The 18,836-nt window shown below is 40.2% G+C and overlaps 1 protein-coding gene across 2 annotated transcripts in view; it reads right to left on the reverse strand.

Moving 5' to 3' along the window:
• Positions 1-14,757, reverse strand: part of tacr3a (tachykinin receptor 3a) — a 31,230-nt gene extending 16,473 nt beyond the window's left edge. The window contains exons 1-3 of one of the 2 annotated variants that reach the window (XM_022210192.2): positions 14,053-14,754; positions 10,034-10,222; positions 7,630-7,780 (exon numbers count right to left, since the gene is read on the reverse strand). In XM_022210192.2, the coding sequence (XP_022065884.1) occupies positions 7,630-7,780; positions 10,034-10,222; positions 14,053-14,420 (708 nt within the window). In that variant the 5' untranslated portion in view covers positions 14,421-14,754. Of the gene's footprint in view, positions 1-7,629; positions 7,781-10,033; positions 10,223-14,052 lie in introns of both variants that reach the window. The other variant, XM_022210193.2, reaches the window with a different exon arrangement.
• Between the last annotated feature and the right edge of the window lie 4,079 nt (positions 14,758-18,836).

An 18,836-nucleotide genomic window follows, 5' to 3' on the forward strand; every position in this document is an offset into this window, starting at 1 on the left:
TCACACACCTGTGACGACTGCACAGGAAATCTGTCATTAAGGTCAAACACTAGAAAAATCCTTCGGACTGATCTTCAGAAATAATGACTCTCTTCATGGCTTATTATTGTACGAATCTGTGTCTTTCTTTCATTAATCCTATTCATTCATTTCTTTATATCTGCTCTGCCATCAACTAAAATGAACTACCCCATCATTCTGTTTGAGTGAGTTACAGGTGTGTTGAAAGGACGGTTGTTTCTGTTTAATTAAAAGGCTACCATTTACACCAGCATGTTATCACAATTAATTGCTATAGTATGCTGTACGAGGTTAAGTTTAGACTGATCAATGAAAATAACAAGCCTAGAGCAGCTAATATTTCTCTCTAAGCATCGACGCTTCTTTGAATGATCACTTCAGAAAAATCATTTTCTACCAACCCAATACAATAGCACCGTTAGCAGTATGTCTTAAGGTACAAGCTGGTGTGTCCGGTCCATTCTCTATACACCGCTTAATCCTCGTTAGGGTCGTGGGGAGCTGAAGCCTACACCAGCTGACTTAGGGTGAAGGCAGGGGACACCCTGGACAGGTCACCAGTCTATCACAGGGCTACACATAGAGACAAACAATCACACTCACATTCACACCTACGGACAGTTTAGAGTGGCCTATTAACCTCAGCATGTTTTTAGACTGTGAGAGGAAGCCAGAGTACCCACACATGCACAGGGAGAATATACAAACTCCATGCAGAAAGATCCTGGGAAGGTAGAGATTTGAACCAGGGAACTTGTAGCTGCAAAACGAAAATACTAACCACCAAGCCACTGCACAGCCCTATGGAAAACACATAAACTCATATTTCTTTAAGAAATATCTTGCTGACTGTGGTAAAGCACTGCCATTTCTTCAACCATGAGGATGACATTTCAGAATTTTGATTGAAATAAAACAACTACTGGGTAGATAGTCACTACATTTATCAGACACATGCATGTCCCTGTCAGGATGAATTGTTTTTACTTAATCTAGTGTCATCATCCAGTTAAATTTGTACACAGGCACATACTAGCATGCCAATACAATAAATTAAGATAGCAAACTTTTAAACATGGATATTTGTGTTAATCACAAAGCATCACTGTGCCCCAAACCCACCAGAGTGTGAAAACAGAAGGGTTCAAAGGCTCAAAATTTTAACTTCTATCCAACTAAAGGCAGCATTCTTCTGTTAACTATTCACAAAAACAAAAAAAGCAATGCAGTGGTGAGCATGCAAGTTTACTTTTTACCTCTCTGTGGAGTCCAAGACATAAACAAAAATGACTTCACGTGTTCACATTGTTGGAGAAAGTTATGCTCCTATTTATACAGTGTTTGCAAATGAGCAGGCCATTTGTCCGCTTCAGAGAGCTGGCATACACAGTAATGAGGAAGAAGTGGTTGAGGCGATGCTACGTGATTTGTTTGCTTCCAGAGTCTGCACTGTTGGTGCTGGTAAAGTGCAGACAATAGTGTTGCTACTGAGTTTTCCAAATGAATTTTTTTTTATGTTTGTTTGTGGTCTTGAATCAAACTATATTTAGTGTATTTCCTTTTAGAATCTAAAAACCTTTTGAGTGACTGTGGCAACTGAGATCCTTTAATGCACTTTCATACAATCACATAGTTATTTACGCTTGGTGATTGGCCCAGCTACTTTTGTTTTAATACTGCATATTATTATTGGACAGTTTGTAACATATACTAAAATGCAGACTGTGGCCCCTGTATGCCACTGCAATTTTTTTGTTTTAATTTTTGGCAACTGTGAAAAATTAATCAGTGTCCAATATGCAGTGAACTGGCATGGTAGTGGTCATTGGCCCTACGCTTGAAAAAAAAAAAAGCAAATGCAGGATGTATACTGACACACAGTATTTATAATTCCTTAGAATTTACATTATGTAATAAACTGGGACAGATCTGGTGAGCTTTAGTATTGTCCATTAATACCATAAGCGGTTATTGGCAATTGAATGTCTATTTCATGTTCAGTGTTTTTTTAAAGTGGCCTTTAAATATACAGTTTGATTGGTGTCCTTCTATGGACATTTGTATTCTCCTTTGATAAACAAGACACATGCTCGTAATAAACGACAAAACAGACAAAACTGGGCTATTCACAACAACAGTAATCACTGAAACACTGAGTAATTAAAAAGTATAAGTCGGGGGATGAATACGAGAAAAATTCCAAGTCACTGAATATTACTTAGAGCAAAGATATACCCTTCATTAGAATGGGAGGAATGTGGCACATTCCTAAAGCAGGTTGTTGTCAAAAACTGAGTGTGACCAGGCCAGAAAGAGACGACTAAGAGAGGCCACCAAGACACCTATGACTCCCTAAAGGTGTTGCAAGATTCAGTGGCTGAGATGGGAGACAGTTCATATAACAATTGTTGTCTAATTTCATTAGTCAAAGCTTTATGACAGAGTGGCAAAGAGAAAGTCACTGTTGAAAAAACTTCATATTAAATATCGGAAAAACTTTTCAGATACTGAAGTCAAGTGGAAGAAAGTTCTTTGGTCTTTGGAGCTTTTTGGCTATCAGACCAGACACTATATTTAGTGGACTCCAAATACTGCACGCCATCTGAAACACACTGTCGCCACCATCCTGAAGCATGGTGGTGGCAGCATCATGACTTGGGAATGCTTTTTGGAAGCAGGACGTGGAAGGCCTACAGAGGAAGAGGGTAAAACGAAAGCATTAAAATAAAAATGAATCCTGGGGGACAACCTGATGCAATCTGCTGTGACGCTGTGACTTGAGAGCAGATTTGTCCTGAAACAAACAACCAAAGGAATACAGAATACTGTTTACAGGCAATCCACCAAGCCAGTTTTTGGTGTTTTCCTTGAGACTCAGTTCAAAAGTTTGGGGTCACCCAGACAATTTCATGTTTTCCATGAAAACACTTTTTTTCATGTGCTAACATAATTGCACAAGAGTTTTCTAATCATCAATGAGCCTTTCAACACCATTAGCTAACACAATGTAGCATTAGAACACAGGAGTGATGGTTGCTGGAAATGTTCCTCTGTACCCCCAGCCCGATCTCACGAGGATTCGTGAAACTGTCACGTAAGTTTTAGTTTCGGTTTCGTGCGCACCAACACGATTTCGTCATGTTTTTCGTGCCGCTCACCACGAAATGCGCACCAATGTATTTTAAACGGCGGACTTTTCGTGCCACTCAGAACGTATTTCAAAAGAATGTGTATATTATATTTTTAATGTAAAACCGCGGCAAATCCAACGCTATATTTTGCATGACATCGTCCCTAAACATAACCCTAACCATAATCCTAACCATAACCATAACCATAACCTAACCATAAGCCGGTGGTACACTTACCAATTTGCATAGGAATTTCAAGAATGTCCGGCGGCCGGCGGCCGCAAACGCGATCACACAAGCAGTAAACGCCGATGGACAGCTTAGATCGTCATGAATCCGCCGGTATAAACCACTTTCAGATGTGATTACCACAGCGAAAAACATTTCGTGGTGAGCGGCACGAAAAACATGACGAAATCGTGTTGGTGCGCACGAAACCGAAACTAAAACTTACGTGACAGTTTCACGAATCCCCGTGAGACCGGGTTGGTACCCCTATGGAGATATTCATTAAAAATCAGCTGTTTCCATCTAGAATAGTCATTTACCACATTAACAATGGCTAGACTGTATTTCCGATTAAATTAATGTCGTCTTCATAAAAAAAATTGCTTTTCTTTCAAAAATAAGGACATTTATGAGTGACCCCAAACTTTTGAACAGCAGTATGTACTTTGATATCTATATGTTTTGCCATTAGTCTAGAGAGTAAGAGCACTAGATTTTGAGCCAGCTAGGTCTCTGATGTTTGTCTGTGCTGCCTGAGGCTGTTCTCCCCTTTCTGTAACCTTTTCTGACCAGAACCTGTGAGTTCTAAACTCTCAACCTGCATGACATTTATCCGCTCAGCAGATTGTACTGTACCATGTAAAGCCGTGATGAAGACAAGACAGAGACTGGAAGATGAACATGCACTACAACAACATCAAGCAGGCACTAAACTTTAAGATATCTCTGGACTATAACACTGAGTGCAAATGGGTAAAACTTGAATATTCCTATGTACAAACAACAGCACATGAACACACTCAAGTCATACAGATATTCCTTCTCAATTAGTGATCTGCACAATTATTCACGAAGGACTCCCCACAGAGCCATTTTCTGTAAAGGAGACTCAGAACTACTGAAAACCATGGAGGCTAATAGTGATTCTGTATTATTGTCATCAGTTCTGAAGGTGATTGAGAGCAATTGCTAGAATCCACGAGGAAATCATACCGTAGGATGACAACATTAGAAGCACAGTCATGTTTTCCATTTAAGAAATGTAGAAGAATGGATGCCATGTTAGCGCAAAGTTAAATCTAAATCTTTCTGTCTTAGTGTTCGTTCGGTGCTCCCTATGGGTCGCACACTAGTTTCACAAAGAAATATAGAGCACATTAGTTTGCATTATCTTGTGAACCAGAGCGGTGAAGTGAGTTAATGAGTAACACATCCTATCCATTAACAACAAGACCTTTAGAAAACTGCGTACATTTTCAAATGAAAGTACAGAAATGTAAGCTGATGTGATTTGCATTTACCAGAAAGCAGCCAGGCCAGATAGCTGACCTCTGTGGACAGTTAGTGTCTAATGGTAACTGTATTACAGGCTCTGTTAGCAAAAATGTCACTGCAAGTTTTAATGAATGGCAGTATTGAAGGCATGGCTGCATTTCTTAATAATTTATAAACTGCCAATCATAAGTTGAATGTGCAGCATGTAAATTGGTTGAAAGTACGGCTTGCAGGTTGTTGGTGAAGAAGTTGTCGAGATAAATCGAATATTACTGTGGAGTCCTGTTTTCTTTAGGCTATGCAGAGTACTGTGCAAACATTTTAAGTGATAAAAAGAAAGTGAAGCCGCTTTCAAAATCAATTTGTTTCACACAAAGTTTCATAGAAAAAATAAATCAAATCGATATTTTGTCTAACCACCCTTTACCTTACAAACAGCAACTGCAGGATTTCTTGTTCTTCTTGTCACTGACCAAATGTTTTTAAGACTCCAACTGTATGTTTGCACTCGTCATGTTGCAGAGTGTGTTTGTGACTCTTATGCCATTATAAATAAGAAGTACTTTACATGTTATGACAGGAGAAATGCTGGGTGTCTGCCTGCATTAATTTCAGTGTGCGGAAAGAACAAATTGGTGTGATATTGATTTGTTGTATATTTATTATAAAGAAAAAAACAATAACCAATAGGCTGACAGGACATATTTTCATTCAGCAGGATGTTGCAGACCACATGTTAAATGAAGCTAGTTAAAAGGAAAACAGAGGAGTCTAAAGGGAGAACAAGAAGCTTTTGCCACACACGGTGGTAGCATCCAGTTTGAACAATTAATAGACCTTTTAATAACAATTTGAAAAGATAATTAGCATCTTGTTTAACCATCCTGTTAGATTAGTTTCTCAGGAACAGCAATGATCTCCCTGGGGCATTTACAATTATCCAAAAATGTCAGAAACCAAGAAATCCCAATAAACATTGGTTTATATCTCCTTAATAATGCAGTTACTAACCATTCCAATCAATATTTAATACAACGGTGTTCTTTAACTCTCACAGATCGTTGTTCAATAGGGATAAGTCACTTGTTTTCCATAAAAATAAGGCATGTTAAAACTTGTTTAATTTACAATTATATACAAATAAAATACAATAGTTTTGCATGACATTGAATTTTCAAAAATTTTATTTCAGATTTTGATTTTTTTTTTCTTTTTATGGAGTTGCTAAATTAACACAAGACACTTCTTCTGTTCAGGATAGGTTTGCAAATATGTGAAATAACCATTTTCATTTTATATGTTGGTTACACTTATTAAGCCAAGCAGACGAAGTTCCATACCGAAAAAATACTTCTACTATTGTATTTGTTTTTTTTTGTTTGTTTTTTTACTATTAAATGGGTCGTTTTGAACCACTACATAACAGAACAAAACATAATGAGTGGTAGAAATGAAGGTATACTTGAGCTTATCTGTTAAGGCTGCAAGAAAAAAAAAATTCACAACACTAAAATGTAAAGAATCTATCTGTTAAACACACAGTTCAGTACTATGATTGATAAAGAGAGTCGAGATGGAGTGTAACATCCAGTGGAGTTAAATGAGTCTGAGCCAAGAATTGTATTGCTTCATTTGCCAATAATGCAGCAGAAAGGGTTGTGATTTGTTTACCTTCATCTCCATTATTCCTTTTATGACCTAAAAGCCTGCTGCAAGATGTGTGTTCTCATATTTGGTCATTATTCATGGTAGCAGAAAACATTCCCATTGTAAACACGTGTCTTGGATGAGACACTGAGTCCTGTGGATAAAGGTTTCAGACACTTCTACCAAAGTGTGGACAAACTCATATCGCCTCCGGACACTGTTGGCGTTCACAGCTTGTACCTGTCCGGATGCATGGACAAGCACTTGATGGACAATAATTGACAATTACAAAAGGTTGTGTTGAATGAAATTAGGGTTTTCCTCCCTGCAATGTTCACAGTGCTGCACACACATACTCAAAGCAAAAGCCATGATTCTTCTTCGCTGCAATATGTAGGAGCTGATCCTCACACTTTCGGATGTAACATTCATCAGTGCCGTTAAACTTTCCTTAACCTGCAGTATTTTATTAATTGTCGAGCTTAGTCTGCACTTTTGTTCTTTTACGTTTCACCAGTGGGCATTAGATGTAATGCCGCTATCTTTAATTTATTTGTAATGTATTAAATAGCGCTCTGTTCTTGGTGTTGTGAAGAAGAATTATGGTCTGTAAAGTGTAAAGCCTTACTGCGGCTGCTGCATGTCTACCTAATCATTCTGGAAGGAAGCAATATTAGTTCCAGTGATTAAACACACCAGGAAAGCTTTACGTGGAGTTAATTTGGTTCATTTAAATATAAAACGTATAAAGAGGCTTTAACGGTTGCTTAATTTCACTCCCGAAAAACATTACCTTGTTACATCCATTTTATCACCACCAAAGATGTTGTTTTTTCTCCACTGAACAACACATTATCATGAAATACAGAGTGCACAAACAGGCCAAGAAACTTACTTAGAACCTTCATTGCCCCAATTGGCCCATAAAGGTTTTGAGCCACAGTAATTAAATTAGCAGATGCAAAGGCTGAACTCCTGAAAGTGCATGTACAACAACAGGGAGCTGGGAAACTGTTTTACCTTGGCGGATGGTTTAGAGCCAACTATTCTGAACTCTCTTTCCTCTTAATGATGAATATGTGTCAAAATGGCATGTTGCCTCGAATGGCCCTTTTCCCTATTCAGCTTTAGGTTATAAAACAGAAGCAGGATAATAATCACCTGGAGCCACAGGCGTCTCAGTGACAGAAAATTACATATCATTCCCAGCTGTCTGCCTTTTAGCGCTAAACAATCACCATGTTCACAGTTCTAAATTCGATCACCTCAGGCCCTGTCTCAGTTCTTCAGTGGCTGGTGCACTATTTACCCCCTCAAGTATGCATACCTTCCTTTTAGCCCGGAGCTGTCCGTGATAGTTATCAGATGAGTCTCCTGGGATCTCACCTCCCCACAGCGTCACCCCCACGATGGTGTAAGTGATGCCCATCACCACCAAGGGCAGCAGGTAGATCAGAACGGTAACTATGATATGATACCTAAGAAGAAAGTGGGAAAGTGGAGTGAATACATAATGAAGTATTTTTATAACATTTTAAACACAGTATTAACCTGCTAGGCCTTGTGTAAGCTTGGTTCTTGTTGCAAATGATGAACAACTGAGGATCCGAATTGCAAATGTGAAGTTGACAACCAAAATGCCTTCAAATGTGCCCCTTTGATCACTTGCAATGTTGCTACGATTCAGTTTCACTAAGGAAACCCTTCAGCAGTAAGACAAAGAATGACAGCTGTGACAAAATCCATTCATATTTGAATTTTTTTCAGGTAGCACTATGAAGAGGTTTTGACATTACTGGGGCTCAGAATGTTTCAAAAACATTCTTGTTTTCTGGAGAAATTGACACTTCCGTTTTTCCACTTATGAGTGCACCTGCTGCAGCCTTCCAACAGTGATATGCAGTAAAAAATATTTGAAAACATACTATAAACTAGTGAGTGTAACATACCATTTTCAATGCAATTAGCCACTTTGGGTTTTTTTGCTAAAATTTAAATAAGAAGCTCTTTACCACTCTCATGCCTGAATGGGGGCTGCACAGTGAGGTAGTGGTTAGCACTTTCGCCTTGCAGCAAGAAGATCCCCGGTTCAAATCCCAGGGTGGGCCTTGGGATCTTTCTGCATGGAGTTTGCATGTTCTCCCTGTGCATGCGTGGGTTTTCTCCAGGTACCCCGGCTTCCTCCCACAGTCCAAAAATATGCTGAGGTTAATTGGTTACTCTAAATTGTCCGTAGGTGTGAATGCGAGAGTGATTGTGTGTCTGTATATGTAGCCCTGCGACAGACTGGCGACCTGTCCAGGGTGTCCCCTGCCTTCGCCCGAGTCAGCTGGGATAGGCTCCAGCACCCCCTGCGACCCTAGTGAGGATAAAGCGGTGTATAGAGGATGGATGGATGGATGTCTGAATAGTAAATGTAAAATTACAGCCTGCTAGCTTAGCTTAGCATTAAGGCTGAAAACGAGGAGAACCCACTTGTGTGACTATTATTTTTTTCAACTGTATAACTCTGCTCAGCTCAGTTTAAAAAAAAGCCTGATGCTTAAATTGAAAGAATTTATAGTTATTCCGTCAAGGAGCATGGAGGTTATGTGACGATCAGCATATGTTTGTCCTTCCGTCTGTTTTTCTGTTTTCAACATAACTCAAAAACGGATTTGGATGAAATTTTCAGGGAAGATGAGAAATGCCACAAGGACCAAGTGATTAGATTTTGGCAGTGATGCGGCTTATAGTCTGGACCCATGGACTTGTTAAGGATTTCTGTATCATTGCGAGGTAGCATCACGGTGTCACTGTAACCATGACAACAACTGAACACTACGTCAGCTGCCTGTTGACGATCACATGATTGTGATCCTACTGCAAATCGACTGGTGCGGACTAATTGGGACCTATCCTTCCAAAATGATACAAGGAACAATTGATTAAATTGTGGGGGTGTTTCCGAGGCCCATCAATTCCTGCATATGTAGGCCACGCAATTCAGTATCTGTACATAACGTACACATACATAACACATGCCTGTGCTCAGCGTTAGGTAATTTTGTTTGTGGGTGCATCTATATTAAATGGCCACATTCTATGTTGCTGTGATTTCTGCCATGAAATTTTTCCAGATTTTAGCCATCAGAAATGATACGACTGTGCTCTCTGAATGCTTTTCTTGTTTATACTACATTCATCACATTAATGTATATTGAGCCAAACAGTGTAAATGACCTACACTTGAACTCAGACAAGTCCATGACAACGGATAGAGTCTTGCTTTGTATCCTTGTTCTGTGGAACATAATGCTCTGACTGTAGCTCATTTTTATTCTGCAATGGGGGGGAAAACATTCTGACTTGTTCTGTATTGCTTTAAACCAGTAACAGTCATCTTGGGTGGGGCTAAGTGAAGGGTGTGGTCCAAAATAGTGATGGGCAAAATTGCTTTGCATGCACTCTGTGATTAAAATCAATAACCCACCAAAAACAACAACAAAAAATAACAGGAATGTTTAATTGAATGATTCAAATCCTCGACCAAACTTGAAATTGTTGGTACCCATAGTGAAGAAAACACAGATAGTTCAAAGAGAGGACAAAGCGGGCTGAAATGAGCGGCCAAGGGATCCTACATCATACATCCGGTGAGTCAGACTACAGCAACTATGACTCAGGTGAAAAACACTAATCCATTAACTCTGTTATCTGAAGTTTGGTGAAAACAAGTCAACACTTCTCACATGAACGTGTCTTTTGCCTTGCGAGGCCAGGCCACATAGCAGATGGTCCTGCTGGGGTGAGCTTTGATGGTGGAGTAGTAGCAGAGAGGGAAGGCCAGAACCACAGCCAGACTCCAGATACATATGATGACACCCGTGGTGACCTTCGCTGACAGACGAGGCTTCAGAGGGTGGATGATGGCCATATACCTACAGGACAGAGGGTGGGAGGTTAGACATCGCACATTTAATTACCCATTGATTCACTGATTTGATCTTGAGATTCTCTTGAAATACACCATAGATTTCACAAGCTAGACGTGGCCTTTTATTTGTCAATTTCCCTGTTCAGTGTTCACACTCCTGATCTGTTCCATTTAAAGGATTTTCAGTGGCCTTAAGCTGTGAAACTAAACAGTAATTCACAAAAAAGGCAAAAGATAAGAAAAAGTAAAAATTTCGCCTCACATTTATCCCCACAAATGGATGAGTCAGGCAATTATACTGACAGTTACATTTAATTCTGTGCAAGGCAACCTGCTCAAGATCAATTAAAAACTTTTGTTTGATTTCAGGGAAACTGGTGGACGATTCATTCATTCAAAAAAGAAGAAAAACTAATGAAATATTGTTTGAGTGACACACTGAGGCACTTAAAACTGGCAGGAAATTGCCAACACTTGCACCTAAGTCAGGATACTACGTGGTTTTCTGATCACACAGGCTTACAGCCGCTAATTTAATCTTTATAATAAGGTAAAGGATGGGCTTTGTCCCATCACCTCAGTGGCTGGAACTCTCTGGGAGACAACAACAAAGATGCTCCGTCTATTCACCAGTAATTGCTTGGAACTTATCTCTTCTCACTGACCCTCGTTAGATGCCCAATCAAGTGTGTACCAGAGCAGCAGAGCTATTTAGGATCCTACAAGCTTGTACAATGGTGGCTGAGTTAACAGGCTTTGAGTCCATGAATAATAACCACAATGGAACACGTGTAGCAGTTGAATAAGTCCAAAAAGATTACACACACACATGCACGCACACACACACACACACACACACACACACACACACACACACACACACACACACACACACAGACACACACACACATTCCTTTTCGGTACCCACACGCATCGAAGCACATTTACAGCGGCACCAACAGCAACTGGGCATCATCACAGAGACTTTCCAGCAGCAGAATAATCAATCTTTTCATGTATTTTTTGATAACTTGGAAAGCTGTCGTGGCACAGGCTGCACAGGAGAGAGCTTTCAGGCAGTGTACTATTTTGGAGCCATGTCACAGCAGTGTGACATTACCAAGTAAACAGCCACTGCCTCACCGCCTATTGTTTAACCAGCAGAGATTACAGTGGATGAGACGTCCATCAGAAGCAGCCAAACACTACATGCACAGGTAAATGTCAAGCATTGGCTCTGATGTCCACAGAGGAGAAGAAAACGTTTGTTTGAGTTGGTGTCAGCACACCAGACACACGGATGTCTTCAAAGAAGCTACAGCAGTCACATTGCTAATATCAAGCCACTCCTGAATCAGAGACGTCAGAAGATCTTACCCGAGTCGAGGAGAAAAAGGACCAGACTGTTGCTCGGTGATGCAAAGTCCTCTTTTCAGATAAAAGTAAACTTTACATTTTATTCGGAAATCAAGCTCCTACAGTGTGGGGAAAGATTGGAGAGGCTCAGAATCCAAGACGGATGAAATCCACTGTCATGTCATCTGCTGGTGTTGGTCCACTGTGTTTTATCAATGCCAAAATCAATGCAGCTTCTACCAGGAGATTCTAGAGCACTTTCATCAATCATGACAAGTTTCATGGAGATGCTCATTTCCTCTTCTGGCTGTACTTAACACCTGCAAAACAGAGCTGGAACCGCCACCAAATAGTTTGCTGAACATGATATTACTGTGCTTGATTGGCCAAACAACTCCCCTGACCTGAACCCCATATGGGATATTGTATAAATGAAGAAGAGAAACACCTGACCTAACAACACAGACTAGCTTAAGGCCGCCATCAAAGCAACCTGGGCTTCAATAGAACCTCCACAGTGCCACAGGCTGATTGCTACATCAATGCAGTAATTAGTTATAAAAGAGCCCCAAGCAAGTAGGAAATATTCTAACAGTCTGGGAAAATTGATTTTTGATCTTCATGAGCTAAAAAGACCAAAAAAAAAGGTATAAACATACTTTGCTATATGTGTAATGAATATAGAAGATATGAAAGTTTACATTTTTGAATGAAATTACACAAAAAATTACATTGTTTTCATTTTTTGAGATGCACTAGTAAATATATTTTGTTTATAAAGTATGAGATATGGTAGACGTCCCATGCTGTGACATCGTTAACATTCACTTACTGTTACCTCTCACACAGAAACCTGCGTTTCTTTTGCTGCAGTGCCCAAGGAAAAGCACTTGGCAGCTGAGAGAGTCAGCAGGAAGGACAAATTCACAGATGATCACGAACTGTGGCCTCATGCCATTTCAAGACATCAGAGCAGAGACAGCACCATACTGGGGTTACGAGAAACATGACCGGAGGTTACATCTACATCATGTAGGTCATGCCGATGTTCTCTGTCTCCGGACACAGTTGACAAAATTGAATGGACACTGCAGACCAAAAATACAAACACATGGAAGTTGCTGTAGAGGAGCCAAAACGAGCATGGCCCCAGGAAGTGGATTGTTCCGTTTGTGTGTCAAGGAGAAGTACTGGAAGAGGAAAACACCTCACACAACATGGGAACACACTGTGACACATGTACACGAGCTGCAGATACACACTGTTTCTGCTTCTACGGGCGTTTTGTTTTCATTATGTGGCCGCCTGTGGCTGCTTCCTTCATCTGTTTAATCCCTTTATTCAAACATTATGACGTATGACGGTCCACTGATCAGTATCAAAGCACGGATGATAGTGTTGACTGCATCCTCACATTACTGGAAACCACAGGGGCAGGCGAAGACACAAACAGATGGAGAAACCCCCCCCAGAAAAAGAGAAAGAAAATGTGTGTAGAAGCAGAGATGGGCTATAGTTGGAAAGCCAGAGTCAGAGCATTTAAAAGCATGAGGAAGAGGCTGATCTTAGGCACACTTAGAGTCATTAGCTGTGCTTCAGACTGTGATTGATCTGCAGTGAAACAAAGACTAAATACGTAGAAAGGGCCCACGGTGTGTGAGGTGGTGGTCACCATGCAGCGCAATAACACTTCCAGAACAATAATGAAAAAGACAAACGAGTAATTACTGATTCCTCCACCAGGAACTGAAATGAATGTAAACTGCAGGCAGATAAAAGTGGAATTATATAACACGGGGGACAAAGCCCAAGTGCCAAGAGAGGAATTAACTTGAAACTGGTGTGGACTCAATGATAAGCAAGTTCTTTGGCGTACTGCAAATGGCTCCACTTACACAAGCCTTCTCAAATGGGCTGAAGTTAGACTTCAAACATGGCACAACACTGATATGAGCTTTTATTTGTGTGGCACAAGATTCAACTTTCCATCAAGGCTACTGGCAGCCAGCATAGTCAAGTGGAATAATCAGGAGCACAATGTCCAGAAACATCAAGCATGAAGCCTTCAGATCAAAGCGTTTGAGTGACAAAGATATTTCAACCTTGTGTGAAGCTTCAAATATTCATGTTCTGCTCATGTGTTCCGGATATTTTTGCTGCTTTGATGATAAAGGTGTGTGGAGGGGAGCCTGTATTAAACTGGAATGTATTCCACTTCTATGGCTGTGAAGGTGCAGCAAATCCTCCCACAGGTTTACCAGTGTGGGATTTTTTCTTTTCTTGAATACAAACAACACCAAATGTTTATCCCAAAATGGAAAGAACTTTAAAGGGATTTTTACTCCTATGATGATAATAATAATGATAAAAATGTGATTCATTTTCCCTTTCAGAACGAATCAGAGCTGGGTTGAGGTGCGTGGTGACAATTTTGCACCTCTTTAAAAACATTATTCCTGCAGCAATTCACGAACCCACCTGTCCACAGCTATGGCAGTCATGGAGTAGATGCTCGCAAACACAGATGTGACCGGGAAGAAGTTGTGGAATTTGCAGTACGCCTCCCCGAAGTACCAGTCCCCGTGCGCAGCGTAGATAAAGTTTATCAAAGTGTTGAACGCGGCCATCGACGCGTCCGAAAACGCCAAGTTTAGCAGAAAGTAGTTGGTCACCGTCCTCATGCGCTTGTGGGCAAGAATGATCCATATCACGATGAGGTTTCCAAACACCGCCACCGCCAGCACGGAGCTGTACGCAATCGACCACAAAGCGATGCGCCACGGCGGCTGCACGAACTGGTTGGTGTAGTTCGTCGTTATGTTGGATCCGTTCTGTGGAGATGCCATCCTTCCTCTGCCTTCCCCCGAATGTAGTGGAGCTCTCTAGTCTAGTTTGATTTAACCGCAGAAGCCGGAGAGTTGGGAGAGGATGGAGGCTCCATGGCGCATAAGTTAATCACCGCTAAGAAAGACAGAAGAAAAAGTGCATCCTCTCCAAGATCCCAGTCTGGAACCGCGCCGCAACTTTGAGTGTGAAACTAATATAGCGCGCTGAAACTGTGGATGATGCTGTGAAGTGTCATTCATTGCCTGTTGAATGTGAGTGTGAATGCGCAGCTTCTCCTCCAGCAGCAACAGGCAGGGCGCCGTGCGCACTCGGTGACGCACAAGTGGCACAAACACTGAATGAGATTGATTGGTACTTGTGGCTGCTGTTCTAAACTTCATGAATAACAGATGGTCCGTCTGTCTCTCTCCGCGGTAGACAGTCATCGCACACTGTGGTCATATCTTCACTAACCTGCCACACAATCTTGTGTCAGCAGCATTTCAGAGGAGACCCAAACAGGATATTGAAATATTGTAGACAGTGTCTCTCTGTTGCTCTTACAAACCATGATCGGAAACACTACAGCTCACTGCTGTCTGATTTTATGTGCATATAACAATCATTTTAGGATGATTTTCTCCTTATGTTTCTCTTATTGCAGTCTTAAATCAGCTCCACAGTGAATCTGAATAAATAGAAGTGTGCAGTGCTGCACCACTCTGCTGACATGAGTGGCTGAGACTGTCCTCCATCAGGCCAACATTCACAACTAATAGGCTAAAGTTCCCTCCAGATATCCAACTGATCACATCAGATAAACCTCTCTCATCTGCTTTCACAGCCGGCAGTGCTATATGTGTGGCATTCACATGCATTCGGAGGCAGATCAAATCCAATCAGTCCAACAGACCTGCTTCCATTCACTTTGTTCTTTGAATTAGCACCTACCCTACCAGGTATCAGTCCACAGGACAGTTTCATTTCACAGTTAATTGGATTCTCCATAAACCTTCACTTTTAACTCAGCTTTATATCAGCCTGAGAAAATAAGCAGCAGTTGGATTTATACTGGTCCTGCATTTAGAAAAGCAAGAGCAGAGATGAGACATCATCACTGTACAGCTTAAAGCTGCACTGCAGTGATTGCAGACCTGTATATAGGTCTTATTCATGGTGTTGGTCATGCAAATTCAGAAATGCTGTAAACCATGTTTATTGAAATGCATCTTCTACGTTTGACAGAGACATAGAGGTGCATAAAAAAAGCTATAAAAGTCTGTTGATAGATTCCATGACATTCTTATGTTCAGAATGGAAGTCCTGTTCCCACAGTTTGCTCTCCGATGCTTCTTACAGTAAGCAAGTAATTATGTCTCGGTAATTTAAAGTGTTCTGTGTGCAGGAACAGAAAGGATGTTACCACTGAATCATTACAAGATGCTAAAATGATGCTGTAGTGATTTAGAACAAGGGCTGTTACACCCAGACTACATAAATCAAACGAGTATTTTGTTCAGCTTTGCAATCCTGCATGTTAATGCTGATTGAAATTCATAACACTGGCAATTTTGAAGTTTTGTCCCCCCGGATATGTAAATCCTGCCAAAACTTTAATAATAAAACACCAGTGTGTGATGTGACAATGTAGCATACATATTCAGCAGTTTAGTTAATAGGAATTTATGGATATTTATGGAAGTGCCAATATTGATATATGTGTTGGTGTATTTTTTGTTATTTCTGTGAAATGTTGAAAAAATATTTGAAGATCTCCATATGAGTTATATTTCATCTATATTGTCCCTAAACAAATGAAGGAGAAACAGAAATGTAATTATAGAAAAAAAATCTGTAAGTACAGCATGCTATACATGTTGCTGTAATAACTCGTAGAAGACGTGGACCTCATCATTCTGGCTTTCACTTGAGTCTCTGATCACTGTTACAACTTTGAGGGCCTAGTCTAGTGGTAGTCCTGCTACTGATGTTGTGATTGCAAGGATGCATACGTCAAGAGGAATACATTGAGTTGCAAACAAAATTGTTGACTGCAGGTTCCTCTAAACCCTGGTTGGCTTTTTACTCACAGGATTCAGACCATAATGTTGAAGTCTTTTAGGCCTTCATGTTCATTTATCCCAGACTTCATGAACATTTTAGTTCACGGTTTGGTGGCTCTGCAGACCCAGAACTGCATAAGAAGTGACACGGTGTTGGAGCCACAGTAAATGCATTTAAATATTTTAGAGGTGTTCTGATGGAAATATTAGGTTTGACTCTCTGATGAATGCTGTTAAATTATAGTCTAGGGTTTTAATTAAGGGGAGACTCGGACTTTGCGGTTTCATCTTGGCAGGTAGTGAATTGGTTAGGTAAAAGGAGGAAATTTGAAAATTTTTGCTATTTTTGCAACTGTCAGACTGGAAGAAAGAGAGGAAAGGCATGCAGCAAAGGTCCACAGTCAAAAACCAACCAGATTTGTTGTGGTTGTGCATCTTCATGTATAAAGAACAGAGAATGTCCCTAAAATCTACATTTTTGTAAGGAATAAAACAGACAAATCTTAACATGAAACACTTTTGTTTTGTTTCCACTTTTTTTGTCCACTATGTAGCTTCATGTGTTATTTTCCAGTTTTAATGTCTTCAGTATTGCTTTACAGTATTGAAGGTAATTAAAAATAAAGAAAATTCTTGCATAAGAAGGTATGTCCAAATTTTTTGACTGGTACTAAGAATATCTCTTGCTGCAGCAAATTTGACCACTCTTATTGTAAAATCTGTTTCCCCCAACCTTAAGCAAGTGTGATATCAAATCACTGTTGTCCTCCTTTAATAAGATGATATGAAGGTATGAGTTTCTGAGGGATATTTTGTGGGTATATGATCCATACCGTGTACATCATGTTTTATATTATATATTAACAGCCTTCTGTGACAAATGACACCAAGATAAAAGATCCTGAGCTAGAAAAAAAACGTAATTTGTATGTGATGCATGCAAAATCCAATCTTGACTCCTATCCATTGTCTTCTTCGATCATTATAATACCGGCCGCTTGTCGAAGTGCTGTAAGCTCATTGTCTGGCGGGTTATGTGTGTGTGTGGGGCAGAGACTCGATTGTTGTCACGTAATTAGATTTTCTGACACGGAATGTCACGTTATCCCCATCTTTGGTTACATATTCCTTGTGAAAATATCAGGGCAGCAGATAACTTCAGCTGCAGCTCATTTAACAGCTGCCTCTGTGCTGTGTCAGAACTCGTGTCAGAGCTCCAGGCTATTTGCTTTGATTAATTCAAAATGTAACCAGGAATTGCATTTTATTTGCTAATGATAGAGCATTGTTTCCATGTTATTTCTTAGTTAGTCCTTGCCTCAGACATTAGCAGGTGAAAATGGCATGAATATCTTCCTTGAGCTTTACTTTGTTGCTTAATGTACTATTGTTTTTTTTGTACAAAGTGAGTGTGACTATTGACCAACAGCAGCCTGTCACACACTGATCAATTGTGGGTTATCAGAGGGCATGTTGACACTGCTGAAACATTTTGACACAAATCAAGATACTTTAGCCTCACTTAAAATGAGCACTGATGAGGTATTCTACATGCAGATGGACAGTAGGACTAACTCTCATGAAGATGAAGTCAGCGATTAGAGTTAGATTGTGAGTAGTGATTGGACGCAATTAAAAAATTAATCTCATTAATTGGAGGCTTTGTAATTAGTCACATTTTTGTCAAATAGCAATATTTGACACAATAGGCAAAGTTTTTCCAATTCAGATAAATTTTAGTTGACGACTGAATCGATGAATATACGTGAACTCAAACAGCAAAAATGTTTGTTTCATTTATATTTATCTGTGCATTTTTCATCGGCCTGCTATTATAGCGACTATATTCAACATTTGAAGGCTTTTTGTAAAGTCAAGCACTTTCAATATCTTGAAAAGTGGTGTACTGTGGGCTGGCTACTCTGTTTTCCTGTAACAGGACTGTCATAGCAAACGCATGGTGTGTCGCCCCAGAGCTCGTTTGCATAAAGTAGCTTCATTTATGCAAATGCGGCGCGGGGAGGTCCGACGCATCATGAAAATTTCGTTGAACGTCTAAACTAGTCACCGTTGAACTAAAACCGGGCCAGATTCAGCAGCTTATCTGTCACCTCAGATGCTACCAGAAATACTTTTAGCTGAACAGTTTTTAGAACAGAAGAGAAAGTTTGCGACCGAGCCCCAATTTTTGTCCGATGTTTCTGTGCTGAGTGCGTCCTGTGCATTTTTATCGCAACTGGCAAACAGATTTTAGTTGCTTTACCGCCACCTACTGGGCTGGAGTGTGCATCAGTGTTATAGATGTGTCAGAAATTAAGGAACTGAGAAAGGTGCAAATAAATGTGTTATTATTTTTAACACATTACTTTTTCT

The sequence above is a fragment of the Acanthochromis polyacanthus genome, chromosome 3 (assembly GCF_021347895.1).
Source record: "Acanthochromis polyacanthus isolate Apoly-LR-REF ecotype Palm Island chromosome 3, KAUST_Apoly_ChrSc, whole genome shotgun sequence".
Lineage (NCBI taxonomy): Eukaryota > Metazoa > Chordata > Actinopteri > Pomacentridae > Acanthochromis > Acanthochromis polyacanthus.